This window comes from Phyllobates terribilis, unplaced genomic scaffold (genome assembly GCF_046119375.1).
Source record: "Phyllobates terribilis strain yellow unplaced genomic scaffold, ASM4611937v1 Scaffold_11__3_contigs__length_659146591, whole genome shotgun sequence".
NCBI lineage: Eukaryota > Metazoa > Chordata > Amphibia > Anura > Dendrobatidae > Phyllobates > Phyllobates terribilis.
In genome coordinates, this window is record NW_027362771.1 from 390,841,370 (window position 1) to 390,859,056 (window position 17,687).

General features: G+C 43.0%; 1 protein-coding gene across 1 annotated transcript in view; it reads right to left on the reverse strand.

Moving 5' to 3' along the window:
* Window positions 1–13,802, reverse strand: part of LOC141166379 (protein unc-13 homolog A-like) — a 192,992-nt gene extending 179,190 nt beyond the window's left edge. Inside the window, exons 1-4 of the mRNA XM_073653014.1 lie at window positions 13,696–13,802; window positions 8,663–8,692; window positions 7,410–7,509; window positions 2,523–2,640 (exon numbers count right to left, since the gene is read on the reverse strand). Coding sequence (XP_073509115.1) covers window positions 2,523–2,640; window positions 7,410–7,509; window positions 8,663–8,692; window positions 13,696–13,789 — 342 coding nt within the window. The 5' untranslated portion in view covers window positions 13,790–13,802. The remainder of the gene's footprint in view (window positions 1–2,522; window positions 2,641–7,409; window positions 7,510–8,662; window positions 8,693–13,695) is intronic.
* Window positions 13,803–17,687: the final 3,885 nt, after the last annotated feature.

Consider the following 17,687-nt stretch of genomic DNA (forward strand, 5'->3'; position numbering starts at 1 on the left):
CTGGTAGCGCCTCCAGCCTCTGGACACTACGCTGCCAGACACAGCAAACCTTCTTGCCATAGCTCGCATTGATGTGCCATCCTGGATGATCTGCACTACCTGAGCAACTTCTGAGGGTTGTAGAGTCCGTCTCATGCTACCACGAGTGTGAAAGCACAACCAACATTCAAAAGTGACCAAAACATCAGCCAGAAAGCATTGGTACTGAGATGTGGTCTGTGGTCCCCACATGCAGAACCACTCCTTTATTGAGGGTGTCTTGATAATTGCCAATAATTTCCATCTATTGTCTATTCCATTTGCACAACAGCATGTGAAATTGATTGTCAATCAGTGTTGCTTCCTAAGTGGACAGTTTGATTTCACAGAAGTTTGATTTACTCGAAGTTATATTCTGTTGTTTAAGTGTTCCCTTTATTTTTTTGAGCAGCGTATATCTTGCTACACAGTATTTCAGCTTAGATTATGCATCGACAGGCCTCTAGTTTAGGAAATTAGGCATATATCTTGGGCAAAAAAAAGGTAATATATGTTTGTTTCATTTTTTTTTCTTTCGTTGCTCAATTAATATTTACAAAATTATTAATATAAACAAAAGTAAGAGGTGCTGGATTTAGAAGGAAAATCCAGGTTTGGCATGAAAGTCAGCAGTCACTCTATGTCACTGCAGACATCTGAATTCTCACAGTGTGTGCACCACACGCTGTCAGCATTCTCATATGCTGGCAGCGAGACTGGGTTGTCATGTAACCACAAGTATACCATTTGCATACAAGCAGTCATGTGCCAGCTAGATGTATTCTGTAAAAAATCAGAAGTCTACAGTTATATACAGTGACTGCAGACTTTAATTTCAAACCTGGACAACCTCTGTAAATCATGGGGTTCTTTGGAGCCCTCCAACTTCCATTTAAACAAAATGCATCAATTATAATTATATAGTGGACTTTGTTATTATTATACACATAGGGCATATTTTTAAGTTCAGTGTCGGACTGAAGTGCCAAGGGCCCACCAGTAACATCGACTCTGCGGGCCCACTGTTCAGCTACATGTAGATATTACATTACCCTCATTTACAAATGTATTTCTGCTTCTGAATAATAATAAACTGGGTAGTTTGATAAATGAATCATGAGATGCTGACTTTGTCTGTACATAGTGAATCAAGTGTATTGTGCCATCTACTGCTCAGATAAGGTGGTAGAGGGCCCACTCCTACACAGAGGCCCAAGTGAGATTCCACTGTTATCCGGTGGGACAGTTGAGTCTGTCTAGTGAAAAGTGTTTATATCCAAAATCAGCAATAAATTAAGTTGTCTTCGGCAGGAAATTCTGCCTATCAGAGAAATATCTGGTACTCTGGTGTGCCATTTTGACCAAAGTAAACTATGTTTAAGTTACCAGTCTCTAACTGGTACCTATTGAATGATAGCAATCAGTCATTGACGCAAAAAGCATAATGGATAAATATTCTCAAATTTGAAATTGTAATACCAAAAAGGAAAAGTCGTGAAATGATGGAAATCAGAGGATCAACAGACATGTCAATGAGTGATTTGCAAATGATGAAAAATTAGGCTATTAATGGTTGTCTGAGGAATATTCTGCCTCACTAAATGCACTTCACAAACAAATCATTAAGATCTATTCCCCACTCACTATCTGCCAATTAGCAGGATTTTAGTGTTACATTTCACTGGGTGATGTGGTGCTTAGATACGTAGATAGGGTCTCATAGGGACAATTAGGGTCAGTCTACGGTGAGCCGGGGTGCCATTTAGTCTACAAAAGGACGCCAACCTCAGCGAACAGGTAGGGGTTTTAGGGTGAAATTGGTGGATTATAGATCTTTACCCCGTCCTATCCTATGACCTACATACATACTTTATAAATTCAATGTGTTTTTGCTGTGATGTCTATTTTTCCAGTATTTTATAAATATGTATTAAAGATTATTTTATAGGAGTTTTTTTCTAGCTTTTGGTATATCAGTGAAGAGTCCCACTATTGTATCTTCTTGGTTTTCATACAATCGCAAAGGGAGCTGTCAGCAGTGGTTCTTGATGATTTTCGTGCCCAACTGCATTTAGCGTGTCAGAACAAGTGAAGGATTAATATACCAAGGCATGTAATTGCATGTACTTTTGCACGTGGACCTCATACTCAATAATGTATAAATTGAGAGGTTTTCAAAAATGTGTTTCCTTTTTTTATCCTTTGCACATCATTAACATGTTGATCGATCCTGTGATTTCCATGATTTCACGACTTTCCTTCTTCGCGTTGCAATTTCAGTGCCAAGGAGTGTATATAACACAGTGAACCCACCTTAATTTTCAATATGAAATGTCAGTGACAGAAATCCAAAGAGAGGAAATTTCCAGTATTGGCTGTCAGAGGCTTATGCCTAGTGTTATATGTCATAAGTAGTAAAAAATAAATAAATATATTCAGTGTCTATTGTAAATTAAATACATTTGAAACAGTATCTCTACACTTTCTGTACATACTGTACATACATTGGTGGCATGCTTAATTACTTGAAGGGGAATCCACACGTTTCCTAAAAGTGAGTCTCGAAGCCAACCACACTTCCATACTTGTACAAGGAGACCACTTTGTGTGTCATTAAGGTCACTGTAACAAGAAAAAGTGTTTCGGTAAGTTTACCTAGTTTTCATACAGATCTTCATGTGCAGTCATGAGAATTGTTAAATCGTACAATCAATATACACTACATTTCCTGCTGACCATCCTATAAAGATTTTTGTCTATAAATGTCAAGCCAGTAAAACTCATCAAAATTCTCATGGAAAAGTACCGTAATATGTTATAACACATAATGCATTAACACAGTGTTTTACTGTAATCTTTAGTAGTTTAAATTCTATGAAATCTTCAAGGAACAGCACCTTCAGAAATCATAGTCTAAAGCAGGGGTGTCAAACTCAAACACATAGAAAGGGCCAAAATGAAAAGCTAGGACATAGTCATGGACAAACCAGTATAAAGTATAATGAGTCTCACACAGTCCTCCATACAGAATAATGAGCCCCACATAGTCCACCATAGATAATGAGCCCCACATAGTCCACCATACAGTATAATTGGCCCCACATAGTCCTCCATACAGAATAATGGGTCCCACATAGTCCTCCATATAGAATAATGGGCCCCACATAGTCCTCCATATAGAATAATGAGCCCCACATAGTCCTCCATACAGTATAATGGCCCCACGTAGCCCTCCATACAGTATAATGGCCTTACATAGTCCTCTTTACAGAATAATGGGTCCCACACATCCCTCCATACAGAATAAGCCCCATATAGTCCTCCATACAGGATAATGAGCCCCACATAGTCCTCCATACAGAATGAGCCCCACATAGTCCTCCGTACAGAATAATGAGCCCCACATAGTCCTCCGTACAGAATAATGGGCCCCACATAATCCTCCATACAGAATAATGGGTCCCACACAGTCCTCCATACAGAAAAATGAGCCCCATATAGTCCTCCATACAGAATAATGGGTCCCACATAGTCCTCCATACAGAATAATGAGCCCCACATAGTCCTCCATACAGAATAATGAGCCCCACATAGTCCTCCATACAGAATAATGGGCCCCACATAATCCTCCATACAGAATAATGGGCCCCACATAGTCCTCCATACAGAATAATGAGCCCCACATAGTCCTCCGTACAGAATAATGGGCCCCACATAATCCTCCATACAGAATAATGGGCCCCACATAGTCCTCCATACAGAAAAATGGGCCCCCCATAGTCCTCCATACAGAATAATGGGTCCCACATAGTCCTCCATACAGAATAATGAGCCCCACATAGTCCTCCATACAGTATAATGAGTCCCACAAAGTTCTCCATACAGAATAATGGGCCCCACCTAGTCCTCCATACAGAATAATGGGCTCCACATAGTTCTCCATACAGAATAATGGGCCCCACATAGTCCTCCATACAGAATAATGGGTCCCACATAGTACTCCATACAGAATAATGGGCACCACATAGTGCTCCATACAGTATAATGAGCCCCACAGTCTTCCATATAGATTAATGGCCCCATATAGTCCTCCATACAGAATAATGGGCCCCATATAGCTTTCCATACAGTATAATGGGCCTTACATAGTCCTCCCTATAGTATTATGGGCCCCACATTGCCTTCTATACAGTATAATGGGCCCCACATAGTCCTCCATACAGAATAATGGCCCCACATAGGGGTGGTGGTTCTGGTGTCACAGGCCAAATATAATCACCCTGAGGGCCAGATTTGGCCCACGGGCCAGAGTTTGACCTGTATGGTCTAAAGAATTGTCCAGTTTGAAAGAAATACAGCAAAGAGAAAGGCCTCCTTCACATGTCCGTGTTTCCAGTACGTGTGGTATCCATTTTTTTCACGGATGACGCATGTACGCATTATAACCTATGCTGCTATGCACATGTACTTCCAAAACACAAGGAGACATGTCAGTTTTTTTCCGGCAGCATGTATGACAAGGGACAATACAAGTCTACGGGTCCGTGAAAATCACGTACAGCACACGGATGGCATCCGTGTACCATTCATGTGCTGTACGTGTGCTATACATGTTTAACACTGAAAAGTATAGGAGAAGCTTTGCAATTTAATTCTTTCTGTTACCATACCAGAAATTGACCACAGATGACACACTGATGGAAACACATTATAGCACCAGTACCATTTTTTCATATACGTATTTAAACATGGACATGTGAAAGAGGCCTTAGTAGTATTTTTTTTAAATCTTCTTTACCCACAGTCATGAGAAAGACTAAATACACCCTCTTTGAACTGTCTGGTTTTACATATCAGGACATAAAAAAAACATCTGGATTTTAAAGGGGTTGTTCAAAACTAACAGTGAATTTCATACTATATATCTAACTATTTAACTCTATATCTTAACCACTTTTTTTTAATGTGCTTCAATTATAAATTGCCTACCGTTCCCTCTCTGCTCTAATTTCCCGTCCCTCTTTTTATTTCTTACTTCTGATGAGGATTTGTTTGACCATGCACTGGGTATTCTCAAATGGATCATTATCAGGGGGCTGTGGCTGCTGTCACTCCCACTGCTTAAAGACCCCTGTTGTCATATATGGGTAGTACTAAATATTGCTTTGGGCATCTAGTTAATTTTTGGTCAGTAAGAGTTATCTACAAAAGCAATTCTTTTCATGGTATGTGCTACATTTAGAGCTTCAATCTCAAGTGGGACATTTTATAGACCCATTCAATGGATCAGTTCAAGTGGTCAGACCCCCATTGATAAGAAAGTTATCACCTATGTTGTGGATATATGATAACTTTGAAATAGAAATAGTTCATTAAAGCGGATTTGTGACTTTAGTATTTAGTTCTATGAGCAGTCCTTTTATCAATGCTTAGTTGAAACTGGGGATCTACTTCTTTAAGACTTCCACCATTTAGCAGTAGCGAAGAAAAGCTATAAACTATCTCTGTCTAGAGGACCCAAGAAGTTCATGGATTAGTCAAACAGTCTATTGATTTCAGTGGGCATGAAATACGCAATGTTTATTCTCCTTTATGGTAGCTCTGCACAAGAGCTGATTGCAGGTATTCCCTCATATCACATATTACAAGCCATTCTTAGATCATTTTATTCTCAGCAGTGATGATCGAGCACTAAAATGCTCAAGTGCACGGTACTCGAATCGAGCAGATCGGACTCTCAGACGGGCTCGACTCGAGTACCGAGTATAATAGAAGTCAATGGGAAACCCAAGCATTTTTCCGAAAGGCCCTAACAGGAGGGCTAGGGAGGCATAAAAATTACTTAAATGGATGGACACAGCGCTCAAACAGAATGGGAACAGCATGAGGAAGACGCCTGGACGCATCTCTGACTCCCAGGTCGCTGTTGGGAACAGTGTTGTCAGACTATTACTCCACTTTTACGGAGTGACAATAAAACATACAAAACTGAAGAAAGAAATGGATTTTACAGGATAAAATGTTAGGAAATATTCTTTCCTGTATAATAACTTGAATATAATGCAAAATTAAAAAAAGGGAAAAAAATGCTTCCTCCACCCCCATCACCTATGACTACAGTAGATGACATAGTAGAGGGGGAAATAAAACTACACCCACCGGTATTCACAGTTAAATGTAATTTTTTTTTTTTACCTTATCTGGGCATGTGGTATGTGTGACATGGACAGACACATCCTGTTTAATTTATGAACGAGGGATTCTGAAACTCACAAAGCCTATGCGGACAATGCAAGAACTGCCAAAATTAGAAGGAAGAGGAACTCCAATACACCCTGTATTAGACATAAAGGAGGGCCTCATACAAATTCTGTTAAAATTATTAGGTAGTGGGACTCCTAGACTCATAAATCCTATGCACCAAGTGCAAGAGCTGCCAAAAATTAGAAGGAGGGACTGTAATACACCCTGGAAACCACATAGAGGAGGGCCTCAGAAAATTCTTTTTATCTCATTTTTAAGGAGTGGGACTCCTAGACTTGTAAATCCTATGTACTAAATGCAAGGGCTGCCAATAATTAGAAGGGGGAACTGAAATACACTCTAGAAGACAAGTAGAGGAGAAACTCATTTTTTTCCCATTATTAAGGAGTGGGACACCTAGATTGGTAAAGCTTATGCATTAATTGCAAGGGCTGAAAAATATTTACCCCTGGGGGTATACATATATATGTTAGAGAATTATAGATGTAGGCCACATACACATCCTGTAAAAATTATGAAGGAGGGCATCATACACACCCTGGAAAAATTAAAAGCGAGGGTCGCATGAGGACCCTTTAAAGATTATGAGCGAGGGCCGCCTGATAACCCTCTAAAAATTATGAGTGAGCGCCGTCTGATGATTCTCTAAAAATGTTGAGTGAGTACCGCCTGATTATTCTCTAAAATTGTTGAATGAGGGCCGCCTGATGAGCCTCTAAAAATTTTGAGTGCGTACTGCCTGATGACCCTCTAAAATTTTTTAATAAGGGCCGCCTGATGATCCTATAAAAATTGGCTACGTCATTAACGTGTATGGCAGGTAATCCCCGCATGTTTATTGGTTGTCTAACAGGCGCAAAACATGCGGGGCGGGGATTCAAGCATGGCGCTCAAACACCCGCGATATTCGATCAAGTAACGAGCGTACCTAAGCACCCCTATGCTCTATCGAGCAGTGCCGAGGCAAACCTTCTATCAAAAAGAACTTGTACAAAAACCAAAGACAATCCTCTACACATAATGTATAAAGCATTTCAGCATATATTAGACTACATATAGATATAAAGCACATGTAGATAGTTGATCTCTTAATTACAAAGGTTGTATAAATCAGTGGAATTACTTACAATGAGTAGTCTTGTTCCCAGCATGGCTCACTCCCCGGCCTGGATACAGTGGAACTCTGCAGACTTTGGATCTTGATCACTACATAAGTATTACAACTGGCTAGAAAAATATAAGTAAGCAACACATCAGTAGAATGTAAAATTACCAATGCAAAAATCACTATTGTGTCCTCTTTAAAGTCAAAAAATCCATGTGAAGATATGTTTTATATAAGGAGGTGGCAAATGAAACAGCCTGCCTTAATATGAGGCTTTGTTGGCTCCAAGAATTAGACAAATACTTGCATTCAGGAGTATATAACTTTTTTATTTTTGACTTGATCCTAAATTAGGTCATGTTTTTCCAGGACCTGCTGTACAGTACCAATACCAATTTCTTCTGTACGTTATCAGTCCTAGCAACCTTTGTTAGCACCGGAGCTGTCTGCACGGTAATGTGAGCCAGCAGGATCAGCAACCACCATTAGAAAAGGGTCTCAACTGCTGTCTGTGATTTTCTAATGATATATTCCCTTTAAAAAAAATTTGTGGTTTGGTAGCAATGTGGCGCTGTGTCAAGCTACTTCTACCGCTATTGAGTGAATGTACTCCAACCCACATATTCATCCTTTAATTGATGATTGTTGCTATTGCAATCCATTCGGTATATTTTACATTGCACATGCGCAGGTTTCTGCTTCTGGGTAAAAACATATGCTACTTTAACCCCTTAATGACCAGACAATTTTCTTATTTTTTTTGCCTCTACTCTTTTCAGCAGCCATTTTTTTTTCATTGACACAGCTGCATAAGGGTTTGCGCTGCAAATTGTATAATTTTTAGCACTGTTTTTGGGTACATATAAATGATTATATACTTTATAGAAATTTTTTTTTGAAACTCAAATATAGAAAAAAGCTATTTTTAGTTTCTTCTTTTCTTGTTTATATTTTTACGTTTTATGTTTATGTTTCACAACAAATATCCTGTTGAATGAATTCAACTAAATGAATGAAACTAATATGTGTAGTTTTTCTATATACTTGTTTTTATTTATTGCTTTTTTATTTTATTTTTATTGTATTTGTTTTTTTCTTTATTGCTCACTATTTACACTTAGACTGGGGCATCCATATGAGTCCCAGTTACAGGGGAAATCAGCCCATTACAGAGACAGAAGTCACTAGCAGAGCTGATCTGTGTCTGCAATTCAGCTGGCCAAAGCAAAGACAAAAGCAATCACAAACTACACAAAATGTAGCATTCATATTTACCTGATATTCCAATAAAATTCCCTCTTTTCACTATAAAGAAAAAAGGAGAAATTAACTTTTTGCAGGTCACATTGATTCAGTATATGCTAATATTTGGTCAGTATTCGGTCAAAACAAACAGGTGAGGAACAATCAGAGAAAAGGTATAATAGAAACAAGTGCACCAATTCTGCATTTATCACCCACTCCTGGTTTTGGCTCCCACTCCTGAGAAAAAATACTGACCGAAAACTGACCAAATACTGATAGTGGGGCAGTGGCCTAATATTCTCAACATTGAAAGTTTTCACTTATACGCAGGTGGGTTTCCCAGCGGTCCAACTCCACAAATCCTGAGAAAGTGGCTCTGGAAAGAAGCTTCGGAATGGAGAAGTGGCCACACTCCACTCATTCTCGATGGAACTGCTGCACTTGGCTGTCTCCGACAGTTCCATAGCAAATGATTGGAGGGGTCAGCTAGTCACATCAAAGTATAGAGTTTAGCTCAGATGGTTTTAATTAGCATGAAAATGCAAGAGGGGTTCTTCCTAATTTTGCCCTTAGCTCACAGTCTGAGAGCATACTGAAGGTGATTCTTTTTGCTCCTTTTACTTGGGGTTGGTGCTGTGTGACGACCATGGTTGTTATGGTGTTGTGACCTGGAGTCAGGGGGGCTCAGCCTTGCAGCATGAGTGCTGTGAGGCACCAGCTCACCAGCCCTGCTGGTACACCATCGCTCCAGCGGCATAACTTTCAAGTCAAAAACCCACTGAGAAGTTCGCTGTAACATGGATGTGGACTTCATACAGTCTGATCAATGTTAAACTAAGAACCTAATATTCAGTTTTGTTAAATTTTTGGTTAGCCACAAAAGATGAACGTATACGTTTTGGATGTGGGGTCCATGTCTTTTCTATAGATATGGAATGAAGTAAAGAGTTCAGCTTGGCTGTCCTGAGTGGCTTACTTCCCATGCTCCATTCTGATGGGGCGTTTAACACCCTATTCTCAGGGTCAATGGTGGTCTCAGCCTTCGGAACACCACTGACAAGAAAGTTATCCCCTTTGATAGTTGATAATTTTCAATTTTGGGAATGACCCATTAAGGTTTCAATCATTTGTCCATTTATCACGTATATGTTCTATCTGTTTTCACGGATAGATCATATATCCATTATAGTATATGTGGCTGTTCATATGTTTGTGCTTTTTTATACAGGTTTAGTGTCAACAACAACAGAAGAAATATGAGTACAATTTTTGTCACAGAGAAACTTGCCAATGAAAATTGATGGGTACGTTGCAAACTCAAACAACACACTGATAGCATCCTAACTGTATTCTAGTGCTCTCTGTTTTTCACTGTATAGTAGTTAGGGAATCTTTCGTTTTTTGCATATGGAAAAATTGAGTAAAATGCAGGTAGTAAAACTGCGAAACTGACTAAACACTGATAAAAATCTGATTCAGCACACTGATGCATCGGTCTTTTCTTTTTTAGAAGCAAGAAAATAAAACAGGTGTCTGAATGAGGTCATAAATAGATCCATCATCTTAATATGTAGACTTATGAACAGATGAAGATTTTCACCAGAATTTGCACCATTTTCTTGCTTTAGCAATGATAAAGTTGTCTAAAGTTGTTGATTATGCCCCCACTAATGAACTACTCCAAATTTTATATCACTGTTAGAGCTCTTTCACACGTCCGTGTTTCCAGTACGTATGGTGACAGTTTCCACATGTACTGGAGACACTGACACGAGTGTGTCCATGTGCTCCACACGCTGCCATGTCCGTTTTTTTGCGGATGAATGGTCCGCAAAACAGCCCACACGGTTAACATCCGTGTGTTATCCGTGTGACACGTACCGTTGCCTGGGAATCAGCGCTACAGTTAGCGCTGTTCCCAAGCACTGGGTGCTGAACACTGCCCTCATCATGGTTCCTGCCGGTGCAGCGATCAGCACCAACAGGGACAATGATGAGGGTAGTAGTGTCTGCTCCCACAGTGTCCCTGTGTAAAAATAAGAATAAAATAATAAAATTCATATACTCAGCTATCCGGAGATGTCCACAGCTGTAACCTTCTGACCGCTGAAGCAGAGGAGCCGGAGAGAATGAGCCGCTCCGGAGTTGCGCTCAGTGAGTGACAAGACACTGCTCCTGACCTCAGCTCTGGAGTGGCTCATTCTCCCCAGCATCAGCGGTCAGAGGATTACAGCAGGGGACATCTCCGGACAGGGGAGTATAAGGATTTTATTATTTTATTCTTATTTTTACACAGGGACACTGTGGGAGCGGACACTACTACCCTCATCATTGTCCCTGCTGGTGCTGATCGCAGCGCCAGCAGGGAACCATGATGAGGGCAGTGTTCAGCACCGGAGCTTGGGAACAGCTGTAGCGCTAATTTCCAGGCACCGGTCTGTGTGATCCTGATGCGGCACACAGTTGCCACATGTGTGACACACACGGAACATGGATATCTCCGGTACCATTTTTTCCGGTACCGGAAATATATAGACATGTGAAACCGGCCTTACAGGGAACCTGTCATCTCAAAAAATGTTACCTTCAGATATAGTGATATTCTGCAGGTAAATAGTATTTAAAGCAAGTTAGTCATGCTCACTGCAAGTGTAGCTACAGGGAGAAAATTAAGTTTACATTCTCCCTGCAGCCGCTCGCTTTCAGTAATTGGGGCAGTGCAGGGGGCTGTAACAGGTTGCACTCACTACACAGTGAGCGCTCTGTTATCACTTCCCATCCTCTTTAACTGACAGCCATCTCAAATGTGCAGCATGTGTGTGCAGAGCAGGTTGTCACTCAATTAGCAGAAGGAGTGAACAGAGCATTTACTGTGTAATGAGCAGAGACTATTACAGCCCCCTGCGCCACCCTGATGACTGGAAGTGGATGCAGGGAGAATATAACTTAATTTTCTTCCTGTAGCTGCTCTTCCAGTATGTTAGCCTGACATGATTTTAACAATATTTACTGAAGGTAATATGTCTGAGACCACGGCCCCACTATCAGTATTTGTTCAGTAGTCGGTCAGCATTTTTTCCAAGAAGTGGGAACCAAATCCAGGTGAGGAACAATCAGAGAAAAGGTATAATAGAAATAAGTCACCAATTCTGCATTTATCACCCACTCCTGGTTATAGCTCCCACTCCTGAGAAAAAATACTGACCGAATACTGAAAAAATACTGATAGTGGGGCCGTGGCCTAAGTCACATTTTTGTAGGTGACCGGCTCCCTTCAATAACTGGGTGCTGAGAAAAGTCTCACATTCTTGGGAACAAATTGGCATGCACCATCATTTGCGATTTTTTTCAGCTGAGTTTACACTTAAATAAGGTCTAAACTGATTACATGCATTAATATGTGTAGAACAGCGGTGACCATCCATAATGAGAAATAGCAATAGAGTTGTCACGTAAAGTATGTTTCTTCATATTCCAAAATGATGTCAAACATTCTGATAGCACTGTTGATCCTATGGTGATGATTCATTAAGTCTTTTTTGCCAGAAAACTGAAGTAGTAAAGTTGCAGATTTTTGTTAAAATGTGTAATGCAAGAAAATTTCGTGACATGGTTTTTATGACCGCTCCATCAATGTTTTGCAGAAAGGGTCATGGCCTAGTGCTGACTGACATATTAATAATAATTTATACCAAAAAAGTGGTAGTGTAGTAATTATAGTACAAATGCAATCATTCCATTTCATCCATTTCTCCATGCATGGCAGAGATTGAATCTGGTGCATATTATATATCAAGCCGAAATACCAGTCACATATGTCAGGAAATTGTACTGGTAAATAAACTGAACATATCCATAAGGTATGGATCGGTAAAATGACAAAAGAATACCCTGTTTTTAAAATCACAGTTAAAGGGGAATTCTCAAGTTTGCAAGTTATTACTCTATGATCGCTGGGGATCCAACTGCCATAGGTAGCCGGTTAGACCCCAGAGATAGTCGGCTGGACCCCAGAGACAGCCGGTTGGATCCCAAAGATGGCTGGTTGGACCCCAGAGATAGTCAGTTGGACACCAAAAGTAGTTTGTTTGGACCCAAGAGTTAGCCAGTTGGGCCACAGAGATAGTCAATTGGACCCCAGAGATAGTCGGCTGGACCCCAAAGATAATCAATTGGACCCCAAAGATAGCCGGTTGGACCCCAGAGATAGTCAATTGGACCCCAGAGATAGGAGGTTGGACCCCAGATATAGCCGGTTGGACCCCAGAGATAGCCGGTGGGACCCAAGAGATAGCAGGTTGGACCCCAGAGATAGCCGGTTGGACCCCAGAGTTAGTCAATTGGGCCCCAGAGATAGCCGGCGGGACCCAAGAGATAGCAGGTTGGACCCCAGAGAAAGTCAATTGGACCCCAGAGATAGCCGGTTGGACCCCAGATATAGCAGGTTGTACCCCAGAGATAGCAGCTTGGAAAGTTATGGGGAAGTTATCTCTATCCCATGGATAAGGTATAACTTCGAAAGTTGAGAATACCCCAACTTGCGAGTACATGTAACTGTACACATACAGAGGACAGTGTGCCAACCATGAGGTGGCAAAAGAAAATAAATGAATGTCTTGCTTACAAACACTACTGCAAAATACTAATCAACTTCTGCCATGTGAAAGTGGCATGAGAGGGTAGTGGGCACCAAAACCTTTCTGCCTCCTCTGGGTGTCATAGACAAGCTGTGTGTGGAGTGACTGCATTCGTCATAATGCATAAGACAAGACAAGCAGACATGATGTATCAGCCATATTCTGCCCCTTCCACATAAGCTCAGTCATCCTCTGCAATACAGCTATGTTACCTTTCACACAGAGGAGCACCATGTCCCTGGGTCAGTGAGAGCTCTCATCAGACAGCCCTTTCCCTCCCGTCCTCTCTCTGGAGTGACTGCTGCACTCTGCACTGTAGGTGCCGGCAGTGAGAGCTGCAGAGCTGTGAGCACGGCCGTGTCCTCCCCGCCCACTGTATCAATACTTCCCCGGAGCCGGCCCACATAGTAAACATGCATTACATACTGTATGTGAGTGCTATACAGAGGGAAGAGACCGCAGGCAGAGTGCAGGGCTGACAGACAGTCATGGACATGTCAGAGGGACAGCTCACCCTCATAGACACACCCTGTGTGGAGGAAATCGTAGGCAGAGTCATAGCTTTTCCACAGGAAGAGTGGACATGTCTAGTAGGAGGTGAAGAATGTGGAGCTTGTGTGACTTCACATGAAGAGCCAGGGGCCAGAAGATGACAAGTGCAGCACCACAAAGACATATTTGTCACTTTTTTGTCATCTTTTTCCCTCCATGGGTAGGTTTTTGTCTCAAGTTTTACTGGGAAAAAAGGGCAGAATATTATAAATGCCAAAAAAACGAACAATAGTCAATGGGTCCATCTGGTGCCATTTATGCTACAATCCGCATCGGGTTTTTTATTTTCTTGCTATCACAAAACAGAAAATCAGAACTTCGATCGTAAGTGTGAACTTAGTCTAATTTGAATATTTTCATACATAAAGCTTTTTTTAACTGTACTGAGCCTTTGGTTTTGTTCACATGAAAGTATTTTCGGTCCATGTTAAAAAAAAAAGGCAACATACACACATCACATGCGAATAGTGTTGAGCCACCCCCATAGTGTTCGAGTTCGGTTCGGTTCGTCGAACACCCGTGTGTTCGCCGAACTGTTCGTCGAACTGTTCGTCGAACAGCTTCGAACACCGTTAAAACCAATGGCAGGCAAACAAAAACACATAGAAACACATAGAAAACACCTTCAAAGGTGTCCAAAAGCTGACAAACTGCTCAGAAGACACAACTAACACATGGAAAAGTGACAAGTACATATAGTCATGAGAAAAGAAAAGAGGTGGAGGAGTAAAAGGAGGGGGAGACACAGATATAGGCATGTCATGCCCTTCTAAAATCCAAAAAGTGAGAAGCCGAGACGGCCAGTCCGCTCCTGCCCGTGCCACCTCCGTGTCGCCGGGTTTGTGCCAGAGCCGCGGTGAACCCTGACGGCCAGCCCCCCTCTCCCAATACTGGTGCCTGTCCGCTGGTGGGTCGAGAGAGCCCCCCTGTGGTGGAGGCAGCTCTAAGCTTTTTAATTTAAATTGTCCCTCTAATTTGAATGAATACACTTTAAATCCATTTACAAGGATCTATTGGAGGGCAAGTCTCATGCCAGCAGCCGCGTAATTCCAGCTCCAGTAGCGTCCACTAAAGCTGCTGCAGTTAAAAAGCTTTTATAAGGATCGAGCTCGGCTGTCCACCGCAAGGCATCCTAGTGCCAGTCCCAGCCCCTATGCCTTGGGGTGCCTCCTGATGCTCTTCACTAAGTATCCCGTGGTCCCGAAGCATTTCCTTTGAAAAAATTAAGTGTCCAAACTACAGGTGGTGTAGCTTGCTTAACAGCCGGGATAATCCGCTGACTAGCAGACACTGCTACTAGGCACAAAGTATTTCCTGGGCTAGATGCAGTTAAAAATTTGTAAGTAGATACTCTCGTTGGATGCTGAGAAAGCATTCCATAGAGTCTCCTGGCACGCCATATATGATTCTCTTAAAAAGCTTGGGGTAGGGGTCTAGGGGACCCTTTTATAGCCAAAATCACGGCCCTGTATCACAATACGTCACCTAGGCTGAAGATAAATGGAACTGTAGCACCGAGGGCTCGGTTGCTACAGACGTATTGCACCTCACCCAGAGGTGTGATATCTCACTCTCAGATAAGGATGGAGTGTGGATCAGGACCCGACACCTGCATGCATTACACCACATTGCCGTGGGGCAGGGCGACCAATATGCCCCTGAGATGGGCACGACAGTCCCTGTCCCTGGCTGGAGTGGGGGGAGGGAACACTGAGGAAGGGGAACCCTGCAGTGCAGGAGCAGGGAGGAAGCAGTTCCTGGGTGCATTGAGAAGGGAGTATAAAAGGTGGGCACCATCTTAGTTCAGTGCAGAGAAGTCTGAGCAGAAGTGGCAGGGAGCAGGGGCTCTGCATGAGCTCTGCTCCGGAGGCGGGCCTAGTAACAGAGGCCCAGGCCTGCAAGAGGGAGAAGGAAGGAAGAGGAGCGGAGAAGGCTCCAGGAACGAGGAATGAAGGGATCCCAGGGGTGCGGACGGGCGAGTCGCCACCGCACGCCTGAATCCACCTGCGTGGAGGGGTCAGGCCAAAGGGGGAGACCGGTCCCCGAACTAGTGGAGGCAGGAAACGACCCTCAGCTAGAAACCGGAGGCTCTGACATTTTATGTGGCGCAGCCCCTTGCTCCACCCGCTAGGAAGGCACCACATAGGGTCAGGGAAACTGGCGCCAAGTTTACCAAGAGGAGGCCCGAGGCAGCCGGACAGAAGTGTTGGTAAGAAAGGCCAGACAAAGGACACACAAAGGGGGTCCTGTGAAGCGCTCCAAAGTTATCTGGGAGTTGTCTGAGCCCCTCACCTGGTGAGCACAGTACGACGTGGGCAGCCGTTACCTGCAGACGTGGTCTGGATAATAAGAACTGTGAGTAAAGGCCCTGAACTGCATCACTGACTCCGTGTCGTTACTGCTGCTGCCCTGCACCATCACCCCCATCCTCCGCATACACTGCCCTGAGGCTATACTCCTCCCGTGGGGAGTTATGCTACGCTCTGCTGCACCCACAACACCAGCCTTAGCGGTCTGCCCTGTAGCGGCGGTTCACTCTGACCGCAATCCACGGGTGGCGTAGTCGGACATTTAAACATCAAAACCACATAAATAGTTCCGCCACTGGTTTGACCGCCCTGAGCCACGGAACCGGATCGCCGCCACGAAGACTACAACCACCAGCATCCACCAAAAAGGGTCCGGCTCCGGGTGTCCCAAGGCCCAGGGGGTGCGTCAGAACATTTTCATCACCTTTCACAATCACCAATGGGACAAGGCAGGGATGTCCTCTGTCCCCTCTCTTATACATCCTAGTGACGGAGCACCTGCTCTCATCAATTCGCCATAACCCCAATATTAGGTGGATTGAGGTGGGAGGCACCGAGTACAAGTGCTCTCTATTTGCTGATGATGTCCTAGTATATATCACTCAATCACATATATCCATCCCTGCTGTTATGGCTGAAATAGATCACTTTGTTACATGGTAAAATTTTAAAATCAATGCAGCGAAGTCTGAGGCCCTCGATGTCTCCCTCCCTAAATCCATATAGGATTCCATCCAGTCCAACTTTCCCTTTGCCTGGCCCTCACAGGGTATCAAATACTTAGGAATTCCTATTCATAGAGACCTCTCCCATCTATGTTATCTTAATTTTGGGCCCTTTATTGAACAATTCCATACAGACCACGGTTGGCAAGTTGGAACTGTGAGATTCACTACGTGCACCACTGGTATTTTGTGGAAAAGCACATGTAAGATTCTGCAACAGTCTCTGCTGATACTCCTGCATGCGTGCATCCCTTTCTATGGCAGGAATAATTTCTGCAAATTTACTTTTGTACCGGGGATCTAACAGTGTGGCAACCCAGTAGTCAGGATTATTTCTAATTCTCACAATTCGAGGGTCATGTTGCAGGTAGTGCAGCAAGAAGGCACTCATGTGTGTTGCGCATCCAGGAGCACCAAGTCCCTGTTGTGTTGGTGGCGAGGTAACAATCATGCTTCCTTCCTCTGTCCTCTCCCCCCAACCTCGCACAACAGAAATGTGATCAAGGTCTCCCTCATCTGATGAGTCTTCCATCAGTTCGTCCTCCACTTCTTCCTGGGCTCCTGCACCTTCCTCACTAGTTTGGCTGCTACCATGCGCCCTGGTAAAATCATCTCCCCCACCCTCACATGCCTGCCGCCCTGGTGCTGCCGACCGTCTGGACCTTGCAGATGTTAGCCCTTCCGCATACAACTCCTCCTCCTCTACTTCCTCCACCTCCTCTTGTGCCACCACCTGACTCCGAATTCTGTTTAACATGTGCTCCAGCATGTAAATCACCGGAATAGTCATGCTGATAATGGCATCGTCAGCACTAAACATCTTCGTCGCCAT